The sequence below is a fragment of the Lycorma delicatula genome, chromosome 9, assembly GCF_047948215.1.
Source record: "Lycorma delicatula isolate Av1 chromosome 9, ASM4794821v1, whole genome shotgun sequence".
Classification (NCBI taxonomy): Eukaryota; Metazoa; Arthropoda; class Insecta; order Hemiptera; family Fulgoridae; genus Lycorma; species Lycorma delicatula.
Window position 1 is genome coordinate 73174205 of NC_134463.1, and position 24116 is coordinate 73198320.

A 24116-nucleotide genomic window follows, 5' to 3' on the forward strand; every position below is an offset into this window, starting at 1 on the left:
TTAAAATAATCAGTTTTTTAATATTACAAATTTACATTACTGATTAAAAAAAAATACTTACGCTAATTTGTTTACATGCAAATGGTAAATTTTACTATTTATGTTGGTTATTGGATGTATACAAATAAAGATTAATGGCGTGTGTAGTTCGTACTCTGTTGGCATTAGGACGGATCTATAATTTATAAGACGATAATATAGATTCAAGTATGGAAGAGTTTTGTAGAAAAACTTTGTCAGAAACAGTCGACACTGCAACTGAATATTCTTCTAAGCTGGAAGAACTCACCGCTTCGATAATTAAAGCACAGCAACAGGTTATTTTTTATTAATTGCTTATATTACAATAAATTTTTATTGTTATTTTGCTGATTTAACACTGATTACAGTTAACACAAATCAGTGTTAATTATAATACAGTATGTTTTAACGGTGTAACTTCGTTATTGCTTACAAGCTTCATGTGCTGAATTTTTCAGATTATACAGTCTAAATGATTATTTTGCAAATACAATTTATAATTATTACAATACAATTTGCTAATATTTATTTATTCTTACCTGCTAAGTTGTGAGAATAATTAACCTTTTATAGGAAATTATAGTTTGTCCACTAAACAACAATGCTGTTTTGTTTGTAGCCATCTGTGAGAAATTTTACCACTGCTGTAGTGATAGTTAAATTTTACTTGTTTCACTTAACACTAACTTTTAATAATTTAATTTACAGTTCTCTTATACATTCTTCAAAATATTATTTAATCAGCACTGTTAAATTTTATCATTTATGGTTCTTGTAAAACTTAGTGGGTCCAACATATAAACTAAAATATATCTGGTTTTTTATGATGCCAAATAAAAAATACCCATATAATTTCTTTAAGTAATTTAATTGTCTAAATTATTTATATTTTTTTGTAATTGAAAATTTACCCTAATACTGAAACACATTAAGGCTGCTTTGAGTAAGCAGGACTTGCATAGTGTAGAATAATTATATTACTTAAAAGTACAATATCGGCTTTTATCAAACCGAATAACAAACAATATCTTTGTAATACAATAAATGCCACACTGTTAATATAAAATTAATGATTTTTAATTAGATGCAACATTTTTTTAATAACCGTGGAAAACTTAACCTAATTAAATTTTCATTGGATCCAATTCTTCAGCTGCTTCACTATCTTCATTGGATCATGAAAGTCACTATCACAATGTACACACATAGTTAATTTTTCTGTTATTCATGTTTAAAGATCCAAGTGTTAAATAATCAGTTTATTTTTGTTCATTTATTGGAGTAAGGTTTACAATCATGTTTGTTGTTTATTAATCTGAAAAAAATTCATTAAAAGCATTGTCTAATGATTGGACGCACGTCTTTTCAATGCTGAATATACCACTTTGATTGAATTCAAATTAGGATGGTAAGGCAGAATTCTAAGAACCTGATAACCATTCTTTTATATGAGTTCATCAAACAAATACTGTCTAATTGTAGTTTTTAATGTGGAATTTATCATTGCTGAATTATTTACATACTGATCTTAACAGAAAATTTATTTTTAATAAGTTTATCTTGTTGAAAAATTGTGCTGTTTGATATAACTATACTGCTTAAATAGGAAAATTGTAGGCAAGAACTTAGCAACTTCTGAAAATAGTTTGTGAATTCATTGCCACCATGACAAAAGGCAGTTTTACTTTTTAAAAAGGTAGTTCAGATTATGATTGCTTCCTAAATAAACATAAGCTTCTAAAAGCTTATGTTTATTTACCCTTCTTTTAAAGGTATATATTCCATCTATTCAGAAAGTGAATGTTAGTTTTTTAAGCCTGTAAATGTTAATAATAAGCTCTGATTATCGCCAAAGTTTTTAGGTTATTAAGCTTGATTTGAAACAAAAATTGTGGTTGAATTAAACTTTTGATATTGAAAATACAGAAAGTCCACGTCTTTTATAACTTGGTTCCTTAAATATGAATTTAGAATATAACAGCAAAAAACATTATACAAAAACTTTTGATTTTTTTAAAAATTAATGCTTATTTTGTTAGGTAGTTCTCTTTACAATGTTACTTTAGATGCCATGCTTCTAAATGACTGCTTTGCAAAGTTTCAGAAATAAAATATTACAGTAAATGTTACCAGTATTTATTCACAGCTCTTGAGTATGGGGGTAGCTGGTGCATAAATTTCTCCACGAGATGAAACTCACTGTTCATGTTTGGCTTTTTCAGCTTGAGGAACAAATCAAAGTTTAGAGGGATTGTGCTGTATGAATAACATTTCCCACTCATAATCATTTAAGTAATTATACTGTTGATACTTGTTCCACATGTATCTATCATCCATGATAATTCCTTGGTGGCCATAATTAAAGACCATTTGCTTGATGTTTGATTACGCATAAAATTTGTTGAATTGTGGGGAGAATAGGAGTCTCTAAACCATATTTCATCAGTACATTGCAAAACCAAATTTCCTGAAGAAACATGTTTATATTTTGTAGATTTAGAGTTTTGGTTCATTATTTTATTATGTCAGCTGTTTTTGTAATCTGTATAGTATAAATTGTATTTATTAGAAATGCTTCTTTGGAGAATTAATATATACATAAATTAAATTATATATGTCATTATGTAAAATGAATTATTATTTTTTCCCCCTAGGTTAAAGTAACTGCTGAAGAAAGTCTAATGGAAATAGAAAATGTGTTTGATGAGTTGACTATGGTGATATTAGCTGCAATTGAAAAAAGGAGATCTCACTTAAAAAAAAAAGTAAAAAAAATAGAAGAAAAGGGTCTTGCACCATTGAATGCTTGTCATGAAGTAATAATTAATAAATTAAAATTAACTCAAAATTATATTTGTGAAGGGCAACATATTCTTGATCAGCTTCATAAAAGGGTTGACGTTACAAATACATCAAATTATTTGGACCAAGCCTCGTTTTTGGGTTGGTAAGTGATTTTTATTGTTAATACATCGGTATTGTAATGCAATTAAATGTCTAATAGATTAATTAATGTTAATTTATTAGATTAACCTGTTAAAATTATTTTGGAACTAGTGGATTCAAACTAGTGAAAGAGAAAAATTCATGTACTTATAGTACTGTTACTGTAGTAAAGTTCATTTGTAGAAACTTAGGTTTAGAAGATCTCACTTTGAAGTGAGGTTTGGTATTCAATTGCAAGGTAACAGATAAATTTTGTGAGAAAATTATGAAGGAAGATCAAATGTTCACATAATCATTGTGCATTGCAATCAAAGAAGGAATATTGCATTTTAATTCAACAAATGATCAGTGCATCACTATTTTTGATTTTGATGATATTTCGCATATGATAACTACCCGAAAAGGGTAGTAGCCGAAAAATTGTTTGTAGTGGCCAAAAAAGTTTATTTAAATTTAAAAAAAATTGTTTTTGAGTAATATACTATTTTCTAACTCGCCAACAGGTAAAACCAGCTATTTTCATCATGAGCTTAGCATTCTTATTTTACCTCATACAGAGGGTCAAAAAAAGCTTTTTGGAACTTCATCTTAGTGTACTTAAAATTAATTTTGTTACTTAACCAAATCTTGTAATGTTTACTGAAGTTATGTTTACAAATTGTCTTTTTTTCAAATTTTGGACCCTAAATAAATAATGAAGGCCTAAGGGTAACAAGCCTGTTTTTACCTTTTAACTCTTAGGTATTAGTAGTACTTATAAAAAAAAATTGTAGTGTTACCAAGTGTCCTTCATTAAAAAAAAAATGGCTGTCAAATCCTAAGATTTAGAAAATGTCTCATTTTTGGGACCCAAAAATCACATGAGGGACAGGTGGCAAAAATCTGAAATGTTTACAGCAATTAAATATAAAACCACGTAAAATTTATTTTGTTACTCAAAGGGGTTGATGATAATGAAGCCATCAAAACGACTAAAAACACAGTTTCATCTAATCATAAACAATGCATCCAAAAATACTGATATTTATTTTTTCAGATTATAAAAATTACAAGTAAACTCATTAGAAGAATAAATTGATAATTAATAGTTAGTTACAGAATGATAAATAAGAATTACAAAATGATTAACAATTCAAATACATTAAGATGTTCAATTTACTTTTACCTTATTTTACTGCTACTAATGGAAGTTATGAATAAATCTTGCACGTCTTGATAACAAACTTAACTAACATAACTTAGTGTTCCTGCCATTTTTTTTTATAGAGTAGAACTGATAAGTCCTCATTCATTTTTTGTGTAATGTATGTCCTCTTCCAGTAGTTGATAGAAAAACCTCTGAAGGCATGAGAATCTTTAAAATATTTTCCAGTTAAACCCATTTGATTATCCCTCAATGATTTCTTGAATGAAGTACCAGGACCCTGCGGATGGAAAAAGTACATTTGATATTCCTCTTCATTTTCATGTAGTTTGACTTCAATGACTTCACCTAACCCCCACCTGCCATTGTATACACAGCAAACATAATTTTTACATTCTGGCTTTGGTAAACCTATAAAGCAATCAGAAACATTAATGTCCTTGTGCACCGATACTAACATAAATGTTTCTGATTCAGAGGTCGCCCAGACTTTCAGAATACATTTCTGACTTGTTGGAACATAACTGTGAAAGATTCTTGTTTCTAGGATTTTTGTGATTACCTGATAACGAGAACAGAGGTATTCTTCAGTCTCTTGAATATCTTTATTAGAGCAGGAAATAAATGTTATATTTTTAATTTTTTTTTTGCTATAATTGTACATTTCAGAAGGTGTAACAATTTGATTTTCGACTGTCCTTTGAAGGCTTGTGTTAGTCACAGTCCATTTTACAGTTCCACAAATACCATCACATGGCCCTTTTCCATGGTATGAGGCAAAAAAATGTCATTCAGCTGCGATTTCAAAATCTTGTAGGTAGCTCAAATTTATGTAATTCTTTTTGTTTTTATACTAGGCTGAGGAGCCATCAGAAAAATAAAAAAATTGTTTAACTTGTAGTATCAGTGTTTTTACTTTATTTGTAACTTTTTTTTGAAAGCAGAAGAATGATTTGGTATTGTGCTTCACATACTCACTAATCACAGTAACTTTGGCTTTGTAATTTTCCTTTTTTTAAAAATGTATGAGATATGGATGTACTGTGGCGTACGTTTTTGACCAGTGATATGACTGGACTTCATCCTACATCACAAAAGGAAAATTTTGAGAGAAGTCTCCTGTTACTATACATTCACCCTCCAACAAGTTTTCCTTTTTAATATTGAGGAAATTAGCTTGTTTCTTTGCTACAAAATGATGCTTTCTTAGATTATGTAAATTTTCAGTAAGTTTATCTAAGTATTCTTGAAATGGAAGAATTTGAGTAATTACTTCACAACTCTTAACAAAAACCCACTGTTTGAAGATAATTTCAGAATCAAAATCATCCAGCTTTCTTGCAGTAATCTGAGCACTTCATTAGTGCCTGGACATTTTTCACACTGTGACAGCATGCACGTTTTATTTTCTATATCACACACCATGGTTGAAAGGAGAATTTTATTATCAAATTTCATTTTTAGAGCAGATAACATGAGTTTTACATTTGTGTGGGTGACACACACATACATATGAATGAGTACTTGACCCACCAGCCAGAACAGAAAATGTAGGTGTTAATTATGTGACTGGGTTTCTTTTTGCCAATTTGTGGCAAAATTCGACTTGTTTTAATTAATTGTGGATTGACGGGCTAAATACTGACTAACACTGAACTCATTTTGAATTTTTTGAATGCTCCAGCTGCTTGGTGATAAACTTAAAATATTAATTTTTTCCTGGGTTGATGTAACTGCTTTCATTTTATCCTTTATTTTAATGATTAATTTTTCATATTTCCTTCCTAAATCAGCATAATTTTATGGTACTAAACTGGTTTCTTCTGTAGAAATATTTAAATCAATGGAATCATTTAATTTACTGGTAACTGACTTCGGCTATTTTTGTAACTTTATTTTTTTAAATTGGTCCTTTATGCTGCTTGATAATTTTTTAACTTAATGGGAGAAAGTCCAAGTGCTGAACAAGTTTTATTTACAGACTTAAATATAACACATTGAGGCTCAAATATATCTTGACATTCCGATTCACTTTCTGTATCATCTTGTGGTTTTTGTAGTTTATTTAAGCATTTTGTACACAGTGCTCTGCCTGGAATTAATTTTAAATTTGGATTGCTTGTTGAAAGTGCCAAAGATATTTCTTAACCAGTTTAGTGTGACAGCTAAATGGGTCAGAGCAACTTTTCCCTTTAATATGAAAATATTTATCTGAAATATTCAGTTTTATGAAAAGTGCAGATATTTTTTGTTTCAGTACATCTACTCCTTAAGGATATAAATGTTATTTGTTGTTCAGTAAACTCTAAAATATCGTGCAATACTGAAGATCTGTTGTAAGTTAGTTTGTGACATACTGTTTCAGTATGAATGCCAATTGAACACTCCATAATCCATTTTTATAAACTGCATGGGTTCTTACAGTAACAGTACAGTTAGTATAAATTATAAAACTACCTACCAATTGCATTTCACTTTGTCATATCCCAGTTTCTCTACAGCTAAAATAAAAATTTCTGTAATTAATAAAATTAAAATAAAAGATATGACATAAAAGAGAAGTTCACTGCTAATAAAATTACTTTATAAACAAGTGTACATTACCTAACCACAGTATTAACACTAGCAACAATACAATGTATCAAATTAAAATCAAAACAGTAACTGAGCCTTCTACAATGTTTATATTCAAGATTACACACATTCATGTCCATGAATGTCTTATTCACTTTCGTGTTTTAAACATGAGTTTATGTGCATGAGTCATACTTTAAGTAACAAACTATCTAAAATATAAGCTATCTCATTATAGACATATCAAAATATTTTGTATAGTAGGCCTACATTATTATCTGAAAAAATACATGCTGTGAATTTTTTAGATACATTGTTCACAGTTAGAAGGAACAGTGGTTTTGATGGCTACTTGTCAACCCCTTTGAGTAACAAAATAAATTTTATATGATTTTCAAGTACATAAAAAGTACTTACTGCTGTAAAAATTTCAGATTTTTGCCACCTGTTCCTCATGTGGGTTTTGGGCCCCAAAAATGTGACATTTTCTAAATCTTGGATTTGGTGGCCATTTTTTTAATGAAGGACACTTGGTAACAGACCAATTTATTTTATAAGTACTACTAGCGTAAAGAGTTAAAAGCTAAAAAACAGCTTTGTTACCTTAAGCCCTTCATTATTTATTTTGGGTGCAAATTTGAACCAAAAAACAGAAATTTGTAAACATAACTTCAGAAAACATTACAAGATTTGGTTATGTAACAAAATTAATTTTAAGTACACTAAGATGAAGTTCCATCTTTCCAAAAATCTTTTTTTGACCCTCTGTATGTTGTAAAATAAGAATGCTAAGCTCATGGTAAAAGTGATGAAAATGTCTGTTTTTACCTGTTTGCAAGTTAGAAAATAGTCCATTACTCAAAAAAAATATTTTTTTAATTTAAAAAAATATTTTTTGGCCACTACAAGGTGGTTAGTTATATATGAATATCATCAAAATCAAAAATAGTGATGCAATAAAATTTGTTGAATTAAAACGGAACACTCCAGAATTGAAGCAAAAATTGACATTGAAGTTTACTTCAATATGTTTTACTTAGTCCATTTACTCTGATTTCAAGTTATCGTACATGATTGTTTGAACATCTTGGTGCAAAAAATTTTGACTGCACGTACTAACTAAAAATGAACAGAGAAGCTGAATGAGAGCAGCCTTGCATTTTTTAATTGGTACTAGCATGGCCATAAATTTACTTACTCCTGGAAATAGCAACTGTCAGTTTTTCAACAGATTATGTTTCAAAATCTATATGTTGAAAACTACTTGTTTATTTCTGTGATATCTTTAATTTTAGAAGTTTTACAGCCACTAGTAGGTGTGACATAAGCTTTGTTATTTTCACTCTTAGTGGAACAATATTTTATTGTTTATTTTTATGCATCTGATAAATTTTTTGGAAGTATTAATATAAATAACAACTGTTAATAGTAAACCTAATTTTAGTTTTGTATATGTTGTTATCTTTATTTTACAACATATAAGTTGTAATTTCTTAATTTTTATTCATAAAAATAGTTATAATCATTTAAAAAGCTATTATAATTATATTACTTGCATTTAATGACAATCTGTTTATCAGCATGTTTTCTCAATATGATTTCAGTTTACCAGCAGTACCCAATTTAGATGAAGTTCCAGCAGTTACATTTCAGTGTAATGTTGACTCCATTAAAAATAGTATTATTGAGAGAATTTCAGATGCTGGTACTGTTTCTTGTATTGGACCTATACAGTTGACTAACGTACAAGAAAAACCAGGTGGATTATTTGTACATTGGGAAGAGGTCAGTTGTAGCAGATCAATTTTTTTTTATATAACTATAATATAGTGAGAGTAATAAATAATTAATCATTGTGTGAGTAGTTTTGCACAAAATTGGTAGTGGTTACTCAGCCATGGAAATATATAATATTTAGATAATGTGGAATGATCTACCATATTTCAAGTAACAATAACCAGGCTAGAAGATTATAACATGAAAAATAGATTATTTCTTACTCAAATACCTTTACAATATTAAACTAATTATTTTGTACTCCGGCTTTTTTTCATACTTTTTTTTGTCTTCAGTCATGTGGCTGGTTTAATGCAGCTCTCAAAGATTTCCTATCTAATGCCAGTCGTTTCATTTCGGTATACCCCTACATTCTACATCCCCAACAATTTGTTTTACATAATCCAAATGTTGCCTGCCTGCACATTTTTTTCCTTCTACCTATCCCTCCAATATTAAAGAATTATTCCAGGATGTCTTAATATGTGGCCTATAAGTTTGTCTCTTCTTTTAACTAACTTTCCAAATGCTTCTTTCTTCATCGATTTGCTACAATACCTAATTGTTTGTCACCTCATACACCCATCTGATTTTTAACATTCTCCTATAGCACCACATTTCAAAAGCTTCTAATCTTTTCTTCTCAGGTATTCCAATCATCCAAGTTTCACTTCCATATTAAAGCTATGCTCCAAACATATACTTTCAAAAATCTTTTCTTGATGTTTAAATTAATTTTTGATATTAACAAATTGTATTTCTGACTGAAGACTTGTTTTGCTTGTGCTGTTCGACATTTTATATCACTCCTGCTTTGTCCGTCTTTAGTAATTCTACTTCCCAAATAATAAAATTCTTCTACCCCCATAATCTTTTCTCTTCCTATTTTTACATTCAGTGGTCCATCTTCGTTATTTCTACTACATTTCATTACTTTCATTTTGTTCTTGTTTATTTTCATGCGGTAGTTCTTGCATAGGACTTCATCCATGCCATTCATTGTTCCTTCTAAATCCTTTTTACTGTCAACTAGAATTACTATATCATCAGCAAATCGTAGCATCTTTATCTTTTCACCTTGTACTGTTACTCCGGATCTAAATTGTTGTTTAAAATCATTAACTGCTAGTTCTATGTAAAGGTTAAAAAGAAACGGGAATAGGGAACATCCTTGTTGGACTCCTTTCTTATTACGGCTTGTTATGTTCTTCAATTATTACTGTTGCTGTTTGGTTCCTATAAATGTTAGCAATCATTCTTCTATCTCTGGATTTGAACCCTAATTTTTTTAAAATACTGAACATTTTATTCCAGTATATGTTATCAAATGCCTTTTCTAGGTCTATAAATGCCAAGTATGTTGGTTTGTTTTTCTTTAATCTTCCTTCTACTATTAATCTGAGCCCTAAAATTGCTTCCCTTGCCCCTGTACTTTTCCTGAAACCAAATTGGTCTTCTCCTAACATGTCTTCCACTCTCCTCTCAATTCTTATGTACAGAATTCTAGTTAAGATTTTTGATGCTTGGCTAGTTAAGCTAATTGCTCTATATTCTTCACATTTATCTGCTCCTGCTTTCTTTGGTATCATGACTGTAACACTCTTTTTGAAGTCTGATGGAACTTCCCCTTTATCATAAATATTACACATCAGTTTGTATAATCTATCAATCGCTTCCTCACCTGCACTGCGCAGTAATTCTACAGGTACTCAGTCTATTCCAGGAGCTTTTCTGCCATTCAAATCTTTTAATGCTCTCTTAAATTCAGATCTCAATATTGTTTCTCCTCTTTCATCCTCTTCTTCCTCTATAACACCATTTTCTAATTCATTTCCTCCGTATAACTCTTCAATATATTCCACCCATCTATCGACTTTGCCTTTTGTATTATAAATCGGTGTACCATCTTTGTTTAACATATTATTAGATTTTAATTTATGTACCCCAAAATTTTCCTTAACTTTCCTGTATGCTCTGTCTATTTTACCAGTGTTCATTTCTCTTTCCACTTCTGAACACTTTTCTTTAATTCACTTCTTTCACTAGTTTGCACTTCCTATTTATAGTAAACCATGATATAATCTATCTGAGATCTTGCAGTATCGCCTGGCTTTTTCCATGTGTGTATATTCTTCTATTATGATTTTTAAACTGGGTGTTGGCAATTACTAAATTATACTTCATGCAAAACTCTATAAGTCGGTCCCCTCTCATTCCTTTTGTCTGGCCTGTATTCACCTACTATATTTCCTTCCTTGCCTTTTCCAGTGCATGCATTCCAGTCTCCATTATTACATTTTCAACCCCTTTTATGTATTTAAATGCTTTGTCAATTTCTTCGTATACACACTCTACTTCATTATCATGGGCGCTTGTAGGCATACAGACATTAACAATCATTGGTTTAGGTTTCAATTTTATCCTTATTACAATGATTCTATCGCTATGTATTTTGAATACTCTATCTTCCTTATCTTCTTGTTCATTACGAAACCTACTGCCTGCCCATTATTTGAAGCTGAGTTATTTTTTTTCAAGAGGAGGGATGGCATGCACAGTATAAATTATTTTTTATATGTAGGTATGTATATGTTTATAGTTTTACCATAAATAATATTAATAGTGATATACTTACCCCTAAATGTTTATGAATTTTTGAAAACTAATTTTTTTTTTAAATTCAAATTTTGGCTTCAAATAACTGTAATGGGGCTGGTGCTAAAAAATTCAAATTTGCATAACTTGCAGTGTTTTTGTAGATGTTTATAGCAAATAGAAACGTTTCTTGTGTATTGTACTAATAAAAAAGTTATAACCTCTCAAAAATCATGAAAAACCTGCTAAAAACGATACCATTTTGACTCACTAAATAAGTGCTCGAAGGGAAGTTCTTGTCTTCTTTGCACTTTACATTTGTTATATATTTTTTTATATTTAGCCCCTATGTTGTTGAAATGGTTGTTCTGAATATTTTTAAAATAGTCTGTTTTAAATTATTAATGATAGGTCATAATTTAATGATAACTTAACCAGTACCAGTAACCTAATACAATTTTGATTCAAAATTGCTTGTAAAACTTACCCAAACTGAGATTTCAATGAGTAGCCTACATATTTTTTCAAAAATTCATTTTTATTTTTTATTGGTTTGTTTTTGAAAGCACTATCGAAGAAAAAATAAATTGCAGCAAAATTTTAATTATTCTTCAATGAAATAGTCAGTTTTTGTAGTAATGAAAGTTTATTATATAGTGTGGTTAACCAACAGCTGTGATATCTCTTCTGATAGTTCTCTTGAAATTGGGAGTGAAAATGACCCGACACTGTAGGTTATTTAAGTGATGTCAACTTTCTCAGAACTTGCAGATTGGTACCCACAGTTTGTCTTGTCGAGACTTTTGAAATGAAGGAAGTCATGTGTTTGTCCATATCAGATTTTTTCATGATATTTACAAACCCTAGTGACATCTGAATTAACACGTTAAAAAATAAGTTAGTTTTCATCACTAAATTCACAAATTTTAATGAGTTATTTTGGTACTGTACCATTCACTGTTTTATGACACTTCATTCATGGAAATTCCAATGAAAAATTGTTCTACCATTGTTTTTGTGAAATTACTTGAAAATAATGTAAAAATTTAACTGATTTTAAAATTTGCAAATATAATATTATTAAGTAAAACTTATTTATTTAATAAACACTTCCAAACACAATGAAATTTGAGATATTCAGTTAAGATGTGAACAGGTCACTGACTAATGTCAGACTGACGAGTATGTAACTGTTAAGTTAAATGATGCTAAATGACCATGTTGCAAGCAACATGAATTTTCCTCACAGCTGGAAATGACTTCTACCACCTATTATAACATGAACACTGCAGTTGAATGGTTTAAATAAGTCTATTTCAACTGTTGTAATAAGTATAAAAATATATAAGTGCCAAGAAGACAAGGAACCCCCTTGAAGCACTTATTTAGTGAGTCAAAATGATATCGCTTTTAACAGGTTTTTTATAATTTTTGAGAGGTTATAACTTTTTATTAGTACAGTACTCAAAAAACTTTTTTATTTGCCATAAACAGCTACAAACACACTGCAAGTTTTGCAAATTGAGATTTTTATCATGAGCTCCATCACAGTTATTTGAAGTCAAAATTTTAATTAAAAAAAAAAAAAAAAATAGTTTTCAAAAATTCGTAAAAATTTAGGGGTAAATATATCACCATTAACATTATTTATGGTAAAACTACTAACATATACATACCTACGTATGAAAAAATAATTCAAACTGTGTGTGCCATCCCTGCCTCTTGAAAAAAATTACCAAAAGTGAAATTTCACAGTTTTTCATGTTCAACTTTATTGGTAATTTTCTCATAGAAAGAAGAGAAATAGGTAAATAAACCACTGGACCAATCTTTTACCTTGAGAAAATATTAATAAATTGCTTTTTGTTTCGTCCTTCCAGGACCCTTAACAATCACAAAAATAGGTGTGCACACTATAACAAAAATGGCTGTCACAGGTAAACTGCTTAAATAAAAAAATTTAAAAAAAAAACAGTTTTAAGGTCCTGAGACATGTAGGAAACAAGTGGGTGGTAAGTTTCAATTTTTTTTTGAATTGGTCAAGCAACCACCCTTGGGACACTTAAGATGGGTTGGCCCAAAAATCTTTTCCTGAAATTCATTCTTAAGTAATAAAATAAAACAAAATTATTCCCACATGGTAGTAATCATCTGAAAATTTAAAAAAGTCTATGAAGGTTATGTGCAATTCTATTAATTTTTGTATTTTCTTTAAATTTTTCCTCTGCTAGTAATCCCTAAAAATAGTTATATCATTAGGAAGAACCCTTCCCTTCCTGTCACAAAATGAAAAGAAAAACTTTCTTACAAAGTTGTTTCACTTTTTTTCCCCATGAGGGGTTGGCCGGCTGGTAAAGTTTTGAGTAAGTAAATAGTACATATTGTTAAGATTTCAGTCATTTAAATTGCTATCTAATTAAATTAAGTTCATTCTGGAAGTTTAGCTAAAACAGAAAATGTATAATAAAAAATATACAATTGAAATAAATAAACCTTTTGAAGCTAAAGTCCTGTTATTTGAATGCAGTGATAACATGAAAATAGAATACATCTTGGCAATTTACAGAAAAAAGCTTAAATATGTTTACAGTATGTACTACTCTCTGTGAAAAATGATCTCTTACCTTCCTTCATAATTAGTGGTATAATAAAATTTTACAATTTTTCTCTGGTTTCTCAAGAACAATTTGTTCAATTCTGATAAGACTGAATTTTATTCTGGTATTTCATTTATTATATTTAATTTTATAAGATTTACTTGTAGTAACTATTCCAGGTATACAAAAAAGAATATTGGGATTTTAATTTGTTGTATTTCTTGGATAAGTTGTACATTGTTGAATCCTCTTAAATCCTTCCATAATTTTGTTGTCTCTACCTTGTTAATTTTAGAGATAATCTTCTCTACACTCACACCTTTCCTGAAATTTCCTTCCCAAAAATATAAGATAAATCCTTGTCAGAAGGAATGTTGTTTCTCTCTGTGCCTTCCTTACACTTTTGGCAGATCATCTTTTGAAAACATAATAAGTCATGGTTGTATTGGCTAATTTGATTCGCTTCTGAATAAAATGTGAAGATAACATGAAAAGAGAATTAAAATTCCACTGTGGAACATTTACTGTGTAAATTAGGATCTATGTTAATAACCTTAATAGAATCTATCCTTTTTTTGTAAATTTTAGGTAGAAGTGGAAAGACCAGTTGATATACAAAGTTTTAGATTACAAATAGCAGTCGGTGATTATCCTGATGCTAATCAAAATCATACTAATGCAAAATATCGTGATATTTATGAAGGCATGGATTCTGCTTATTTAGTAAGAGATTTAAAAACTAATCAGCCTTATACTTTTAGAGTATGTTGTCAAGAATCTGGATCAAAGTGTTGGAGTGCTTGGAGTCTGCCTAAAGTTGCTACAACTCACATTCCTCCATTTGGTTAGTATCACTTCTGAAATTATTAAAAAACTATTTATGACTGGAATTTTATTCATTTTTTTCTTTTTGCATAATTTTGGTAAATATAGAATCATTGAAACTACCAAAATCATTAACACCATGTTTGGTAATAGTTTTAAATTCTGCTTAAAACTTTAAATCACAGTTTGTTTATGCTGTGTTTGTTGATTTTAAAACAATGATTTTAAAATCATTGTTTTTAAAATTATATACTAATTATGAATACATATTCTTAAAAAAATTTAGATTGGGGTGGAAAAAAGAGAATTATCTTAGAATCCACCATGTTTAAGATTTAAACAGATGTTCATCTTTGTTTTTTATGTTTTTTAAGTAATGTAATTTTGTTTAATCTCTATTTCAGTTTGGGATTGCAGTAATCCACATTATTCTACAAGTGTTGAAGGAAAAATTGCATGTAAAACTACAAATAATAAATCTGTTTTGTTCTCTAGTTTACCGTTAATTGGATCAAGTCACTCAATTGAGTTTATGGTAATGAAAGGTTTGTTTATATATCTTTATGATAAAAAATGGATGTAATTTATATGAAAAGATGTATGTATTTATTTTTACAAGTTGCATAAATTGCTATGGTTATTTGACAATAACAAATGTGAACAACATACAGAGAAAGGCTCCAATCAGTATTAAGTTTATTAAATATTAAGAACCAGATTACCAAACTATTGTGATTTTATCCTTCAAATATAACATAAAATTTTAAGATGCTATTACTTGAGAAGTGATAAGTTTTGCAGAAACATTTATTTGTGGGGATGTAGTTTGCTACATCCATCACAAATATTGAAAATAAATTTTGTTTTTTCAATATAATGTGTTATCATTATAAAAAAAATAATTTACCAGATAAAGTTGTATGGCAGAATTAAAGCAATTCAGCTTCAATCTGAAAGCCTTTTGCTCAAGTCAACCCACATATATATTTTTATAAATATATGTATTATTTTTTTCTTTTTTTGCCTGTTCATATCTTTTCAAGTGCACGAATTTGGATGAACTTTATTAAACAGTGCAAGATGATCCCTCAGTAGTCCTACTGTTAATGAGTAGTATTGGACTATTAAAATAAGTACTGGGTGAAATCAAACCATGTCGATCTTCCAGATCACGTATATTTTGATAATTTACATTTCATGAATATTCACCACAATTTAGAGAGCCCTGCACTTAAGATCCATATCAGACATGGTTCTGAGTCCTATTCATACTTTCCTACAAATCTTACCATAGGAACTATACCATACGAACCATACGAACTAGGCTGTTTTATTTCAAGAGGATGTTCTTTTCTCTTATGAGCAGTCTTTTGAAGGACTACTCATATTTCTCCTTTGAAGAAGTCATAAAACTAAAATAAATTAAAAAATATTTTGTAAAAAAAAATTGAACCAGTTCAAAAAAGAAAATAAAAAAAATTAATGTTACACTGGAAAGATAAAAAAATCATTTTTTGATATGCCAGTAATACAATGTTTAAAATATATTTTTTTAAGCGAGTGTCAAATTTTAGAATTAGCCTGAATCCTTAATTCATATAAATTTTGGATCCATTTCTCATACATTCATAATTCTTTTAAAATTTGAAGCAGACTTCAAAAAATAAGTTTCAAAGATTGTACTGAGGATGTAGTAGAATAATTATTTTATCCTTTTCAGAGCAATATTTCTTTTTGGTAGTCATTTGGATTTTTACAAAAATGTTTTATAATTTTTTAACATAATGTTATGTTATCATTGACTGAGGGATCAGATATAATTGCTAACTTCTTTAGTGAAAATTTACAATTCTAATTTATCTTTTTGTAATATTTTGTTTCATAACTATTTTATGTTCTATATTTTGTAGTTTGTGAACATGTTAATGTCCAGATTACCATCATATTTTGATTATTCTTATGAAATTATGCACATAGAGATTACTTACAAGAGATTTAATAATTCACCAGTTTATTCTATTTAGAGTAATATTATTATTAACTTTATATAAAATTAGTTTTATTTCAGTAAAGATTTTCTTTTTTTGTTGTTATTTTTTCTAGGTTCTGGAATGTGGCAAAACACCAGAATGGGGTGATGGTATTGGTCTTTCTAATACTAATGCTGATTTATTTGATTTGATCCAGCCAGGTGTACTTTTCCTTAACGCTCAAGGTTTGTTTTTTCTTTCAATTTACATTTCATCCCACGAAATGATTTTTCACAGTTATTTGCATTTTATTAGGTGGATGTATTGTTTAAATCTTAGTAATCCTTAGTAGTTTGTAGTTTTGTAGTAAAAGTAGGAACTTTACTTTCTAAAAATATAACTGGCTTATGATTGTTATCCCTTGTACCTGGGCCTGTATAGAAATTATAGTTTTAGAATAAAGCCAATTTTATGAATATTGGGTTAGTAATTTAAAACCGAACTGGCGTGATGCAGTTATTTAAGTGTCACTTTCAAAGTTGTTACCATCACTGCTATTATTAGCACCACTATTATTCGTTGTATTTGTTACTTTTCTCAACTATTGTTGTCAATTGTAAACAGTGCAGTATAGTTTCATTTTTTGTAGTTAATGTTTTTCTAAAATAGCTTATTTGATGGAGGAAAGAGTTATTATTTTGGAAACTAGTCCATTCCAAATCCTTTGAATAAATGCGTCAAATATTCATGGAAAATTTTCAAAATATCATCCAGCAAAGAATAACATACATGTTTTGGTTAAAAAATGACATAAACAGGATTGGTTTCAAACACAAAATGGAATATTCAACCTTCCATTTGTCCAGATCCAAAGCCAATATTCAAAAAAAAACATTTCTGCTAGTTCAAAAAAATATATATGTAAATATCACAACAAAGTGTTGTAAAGTGCACGTCTTGCTTTAAGATTCTTCATGATTTAAATTTGAAACCATATCATGTAATAACAGTGTAACCATTTAAGGGAACAAACAAATCGAAATGTCTTAATTATTGTGATTGGCTTCTTAAAAACATTTTTGATGGACAGATAAAACCTATGCTATATTTCATGTCAATGAAGCATGATTTCATTTATCTGACATGTTAATTCACAAAACACCGGATAGTATTCACTTCATGGTGAGAAAATCGGTATATGGTGTGCTGTATCATTTTGCAGGGCCAATATTTTTTACTGGACTGTCAGTATAGAACCTTACAATTTTTGATGAATTCGACACTCGGTTATCAGATCGTGAAAAAAGAGTATGACTTCTTTCAACTACATGGAATAATGTCGCACATCAAATGATTCACTAGCATACATACATTCATACGGTTTTTACAATTACCACAGCGGTTTTGTGGTAGCATTTCACCATAGCATTATCCATTAGACTATTTTCCTGTTAAGCTTTAAGACAGTTATATAACCAATGAGCCCAAATGTTGAAAGAGTTGAGCGCAATGGCAGATTTTATCTTAGCCTTGCACCACTGAAGTCAAAAATGCTGTTCTTTTCTGTTAATAGATTTTTTCTTATTTATCTTGAATTTGGCTCATGCATGTTCCTAGCTCACAGATTACCTGTTCATAAATCTGCTAAAAAATTATATTATTAAAATAAACTAAATTAATTATAAAGTATCCTCACATAATAATTTTTCAATATCTGCTGCAGTTACTGTCATCTGCTTAGTCTTCCGTGTCTCTTTTCTCATGTGGTATGTAATTAGAACTGTCAAAGTTATCTTCCCATTGAGTTTCCTTTCTAATTCATGCTTTCTTTGATTAAGATAATTAACCATTCTTGCAATTTGGTCATAGATATTAAATTTAGTTGTGATATCAGTATTCTTTGCTTTATCCAACCATAGATATCCTTTAGTCCTTAAAAAATCTACCTTTGCTACATGAAATATTACTTGGTAATCTGTGGTAACCCCTGACTCGTTGTTGCAAAAAAGAACTGGTGCAGTAATTACCTCATAGAATTATCTAGGATATCTTATAAAACATTATAAAATTAGATTACATATAAAATTTGAAATTGTTCACCACTAGGCTTAGTGATTAAGATCCTAGCTTCTACATCATTGGTCTGAGATTTAATTTCTACCACGAGTCTGGCATTTCATTCATCTCAGTTTCCTCTTTTAAATATGTGACTATCTCACATCCAAGGCCATAATAATAAAAAACTTGGAACTTTATCTCTTTTCTGGCTTTGTTAGTCAGTATTCTACAAGTTATACCATAGACAACTTGAAGTTCATTTTATTCTCAATACTAATGTTTGATTCAAAATCAATGTCACATCACGATAAAAAGTGATGGAGATATTTTATTTTAATTTTTATATGTTTTTACAGGTCATATATTTTTAGATGGTAAAGAGAAAACTACTAGATTACCACCCCTGAAAAAGGGTTGCAGAGTATCATTTACATGTGAAGAACTACCTCATCAGAATAGATTACGTATTAATATTGATAGTGAAGATAAAGCTGTCACTTACGATTGGAAAACTTCATCAAAATTACATTTCGTCATGAATTTTACCTATCCAGGATGGAAATTATTGGTTGAATAGTTAATTTCATTCTATTTAATAGTCATTAGTTATAGTAATAATAAATTACAGATATTAATTTTATATTAAGTATAAGAAAATTCAAAAGTTTCTGGAATTTGGCAATTAGTTTTTGTTAAATGAAAATCATGTTCTTTATACAAATTACCTTCAGTGTTATTTTACGCTGATGTTTGTCTTCATTTTTCTTCCAATTTCTAAGATGTTGTTTACAATCATGACTATTGTTTTTGAATGCGTTATTTACGTTGATAAAGTTCCATTGATTCAGTGTCTTGACTGATGTATGATTAGTGTACCTTAATAAGAATTATATTTTATTCATTTTGACTAATCACACATTTTTGTGTAGCAACAGGTTATATTTTTTATTGTTTAGATGGATTTAACCAAATATTTTTATGGAAGCTAGCCAAACATCATATTCAATTAAATAGTAATAGTACTTCTCTAATAATAATTCTGTTCTATACCTTACTTTGTATGATTGTTTTTTTTTTAATCTTATATTTTATCTTTACAGTGAAGTTCGCTTATTAATATTTCTAAGATTCATAAACATGATTATGTGCTATTCAAATATATATCCTTCATTGTCTTGAGCATGTTAAGGACTAACTCATGTAGTCAGTTATATTTTAATGTTTTTCCACAAAAGAAAAATGTGAATCTTGGGTAAACTAAAGTAGTCAGTCATCCAACTGTAGTATTAAAACTGGTATTTTTCAGTTTAAATTCGTACAGATTGAAATTGGTGATTGGCTATATTATAGAAAGGTATTGTTTTGATGCAGTCTATAATTCCCAAATAGTGTTTTTGATCCTTAAATGATCCAAGTACAACAGTAATTTTGCTAATCAATAACAGTTACTATAAATATATTTTATTGAATTTGTATCTGGATCTTTTAATATCACTGAACAAATATCAGGTCAGCTGATTATAGAAGATTTTAACTAATAATCTGTGTATATATTTGTATGTATGTGCATAATATTTACTTAAGTTTTTGGATTCAGAACTTGATTGACTTCCTATCTGTTTCACAAACCATTCCTCTTACCTAGTTAATTAAACTATATTTTTATCGGTTAATGGTTGTTGGTTATTTTTAAAGGTTCATTGAGTGCAGTCACATATTTTAGTAATGTTACAATATAAAATATTAAAAAAATTAATTAACTAGAAATAAATCAGCAGGTCTAACCTTTAAAATAACATTGGATTAATTCTTTATATTGTGTATGATTTTTTGAAAAAGAAGAGTGACGATAACAGAAATTCAAAAAATCTAAATTCCATTATAATTAACATTAATTAGTTAAAAAATGTTTAAATAATGAATTAAAATTACAATACAAAATACACAAAAAAGTAGAAACATAATTAGTGACTTTAACGTATGTTACAAGATACAGAATACAAGATAGTTGAAAAGTACAGTCCTATTGATGGAAATCAAAGAAAACAGTTTTTACTTTTATTAGAACATAAGTAAACCTCAACACTTCGTAGTACTGTTGTAACTCTTACAGTTTTCATTTTTGCACTCCTGCTTTGGCTCTGAGTCTTGAGGACAGTAACAAATTTTGTCCTTGCTTATGTTGATTGCAGAACAGTGGGCTATTACCTTTCACTTTGGTGCAGGCAAACGATCAGTAGAAGATGGTCTTCTGCTTTTTATACTATTAAAGCCACCTTTTCTGCTCAGAGTTTCTCCCAGTTATAGATGAAACGCTGGCAAATTCAGTTTTTTTTTTTTTTTAATTTGTTGGTTTAAAGGCACAAGCATATTTGTGCAGAAGCCATTTTTTATAACACATAAATCAATCAAGTGATAAAATATCTTTATATACCATTTCTTGGATCATATAACCCATTACCTGCCAATCAACTATTCAACAAGTCATCACCACTCACCTGCTTGTTATAAATTATGACAACTTTTGACATTTGATCAGGACTTGTTATTTCAACTGCCAATCGTAATGCTTAACTAGTGTGGTAGGGTTAATATCAGCTAAACAGCATTTTCACTGGTTTTTTATACTTCCAAAGAAGGTTGGATAACTGTGTGCCGTCATAATTACCAATGTATTCAATTACTCCTTCTTTCAAGTTTTTTATTGCTGTTTCATCTGGCAGTTTGCATTTTATTACCTTGTTACATCTGAAAATTCCTAATAACAAATGCTATGTTTTTTAAAGAAATCTAATAAGGCTTTACAATGTGTAGTAGTAATTATCAGAGTATAATGTAAAGGTTTTATTACTTTAAAGAGGCTGAGCCAAGCGAACCACAACGTTACTGCTAGCTCCTAGGTTTGGTTCATTGCTCATCTGAGAATTATTTTCTTTGCCTGTATATATTTCCATATTATACGTAAACCCTAAAATATCACAAAAAATAAATATTTTATACCCATATTTATGGAGTTTATCAGGCAGGTACATTTTTGAATGGTGGTGATCTTTAATGGCACACGTGTTCATCTGTGCTTAAATTTTCTTCAAAGAGAATAGACTAAAATTTGGCCAGCAAATGGTCATAAACAGTTCTTATTTTATACAGCTTATAAGTATTTGCAGTGTCTTAGAAATGAAGTACACTTCTCTATTGTTAAAATATATTCAAAGGCATGATTTCTTTTAAAATGACCAATCACCAGATGCCAACACCACTGTACATTCTTACCAGTCATACAAGAACTTAGAATACATATGCCTTGTATTTATGAAGATCGTTTACAGAAACTGTCAACAGGCCTGCAAAACTTTTTCTGTGAGCTATGCAAAGATGACCAGTCTGCAATTAGTTAAGAGAAATTGAATGGTGAATTTAGATTAATGATATCATTGGGTAAATTAGTGGTCCATTGAAAAAAAATATCCTGGTATATCTAAATTGCCTTTTTTCTAAGAACTGTTCTTTTACTTTGTTATATCTTCTTTAATTTTATATATTCTTTATTTATTTTCTTTTATTTTATATATCTCTTTAATTTTTATATTTTCTTCCTGATCTTAATAGTCCTTGTCAGAGAAAAGCAAACTGTTAAAGAAGGTGCTTGTAGATTTTCGTCACTGGTTGATGTTGTACTGATGGTTGAAAGTCTGTTGGGGAAGTTTGAGTGATAGTATTATAATTATCCAGTATATTAAACATATTTTTATTTACTTTAAGTTTAAAAAAAATCACACACTTCACTATCATCAACAATTAACTCATTTTCATTTATATCTTCACTGTCACTTGGACAGGAATTGAAAATAAAAAAATCTTCTGTAATTTTGTTCACAGATCCATCCTCACCCATAACATAAACATTTCTCTTTGATTTTTTAAAAATAAAAAGCAACCTAGAGATTTTAAATCACTGATTATAAAGACAAACAAACAGTACAGCAAGTTCACACATAAACGCTAACATAAATCAAGAGTAAGGTTTTCAAAACAACACATGTTTGGAATACTGCTACTAATGTTTTATGACTCCAAATGTATTCATGACAGTTTAGGCCATTAAATATTTTCAAAAATAAGGAATTGAAAAAACTAAATATAAAATATTCTGCATATTATAAAATATTTTCTTTTAACTTAATTTAGCTAATATACCTAGTTATATTTAGTCATGGTGAAATCTAGTACAACAAGGAGTGTACTAAATCAAAGATAGAGATAGCAAAAGTTTATCTGAATGCATAAGACTATAAAATCATGATTCTGATTTTAATAATGTATTTTTAAAATATGATTCCATTTGGAGTCATTATGCAATGTATGGTTAAAATCTTCTTCCAATTGTTTCACTGCTTGAAACTGTCTTTGCTATGTGTATCAAACAGATCTGTGATAATATTATTTGAACATGTCATTAATCATATGTAGGTCATTCCTCTTGTTGATATCCAGTAAAATTATTTTCCACAACTTTGTATATTTTACTTTTTTCATACGTCTGTGATGCTATTATTTCACAAAGAATAGTAAAATCTTATCAAATTATTTTTGATCTTTTCCATAACTGCAACAAATTCCAGTTAGTGTTACAATAGCTTTTTAAAAGAGATTCCTTACTTCTTGTTTGAATATTAAGTATTTCTATTTAAATATAAGTGTTATGTTAACATTTTTCCATCAGTAGGCTGTTATTCATTGGATAAGGGAAAGGCGCACCATCATCCTCTTTGAAATTTACTCTAACAGTAGACCTGATTCTATTCAGTAACTGCTATCAAACACTGATGCCATTCTAGAAACTTTTTTAGTTTCTTGTAGAGTATATTTATTATAAGTACTTATTATATGCTTGATTAATTCAGCTGAAAGCGGAACAATTTTAATGTGACTTATTAATAATAGTTATTTAAAAATTTTGCTAAGTAATTTATCAAAACTATTTTTATGCAGTTATTTTTATAAGTAGATATTTAAGAATTGATAGAATTAAATATGAAGAAAAGTAAATATGCTTTCAAAAAAAAAATAATGCACATTAATTATAACATGCTGTGCTGTATAAGTACTATTTTTATTGCCCTTGCATGATTAAAAGTTTACTATAGAGCATTTTTAATAACTTTAATAAGAGCTCTAATTTTTTTTTATTTATTTAAATTGTTTATTAATTTTGTCATATTCTGTGCCTTAATTTGTTATTCTGAAAATATTATAAGCATAACTGTTTACTTTATTTGGGATGTTATTTTAATGTTTTTCAGCACTATTCTAATGTCTATGATTAGATAATATTGCTTATATAATTATTAATGTTGTTTATTTATTAAGTGTACATGAAATTTATTACAGTTAAATCAGAATTTATTACTTGATATATTACTATTTAGATTCTATAATTAATTGCTATACCAGTACAGTGATCTGTTAGACACAATATAAATTGATAATGTTGTTGTAATTGGTTGTTGCCAGTTATTGTAATTATAAACAATTTAATTATATATTGAATTTATTTAATGTAACTAAATTTTTACGTATTTCATTCTAAGTCATATTCTAATTTTCTGA

General features: G+C 28.7%; 1 protein-coding gene across 1 annotated transcript; it reads left to right on the forward strand.

The window, feature by feature from the left end:
• Nucleotides 1-128: 128 nt before the first annotated feature.
• Nucleotides 129-23576, forward strand: LOC142329818 (cytokine receptor-like factor 3). The gene is made up of 7 exons (XM_075374671.1): nucleotides 129-317; nucleotides 2676-2968; nucleotides 8290-8470; nucleotides 14242-14497; nucleotides 14883-15013; nucleotides 16582-16693; nucleotides 18863-23576. Exons 1-7 carry the CDS (start codon nucleotides 210-212, stop codon nucleotides 19081-19083), a joined length of 1302 nt encoding a protein of 433 aa, XP_075230786.1. The 5' UTR covers nucleotides 129-209; the 3' UTR covers nucleotides 19084-23576.
• Nucleotides 23577-24116: the final 540 nt, after the last annotated feature.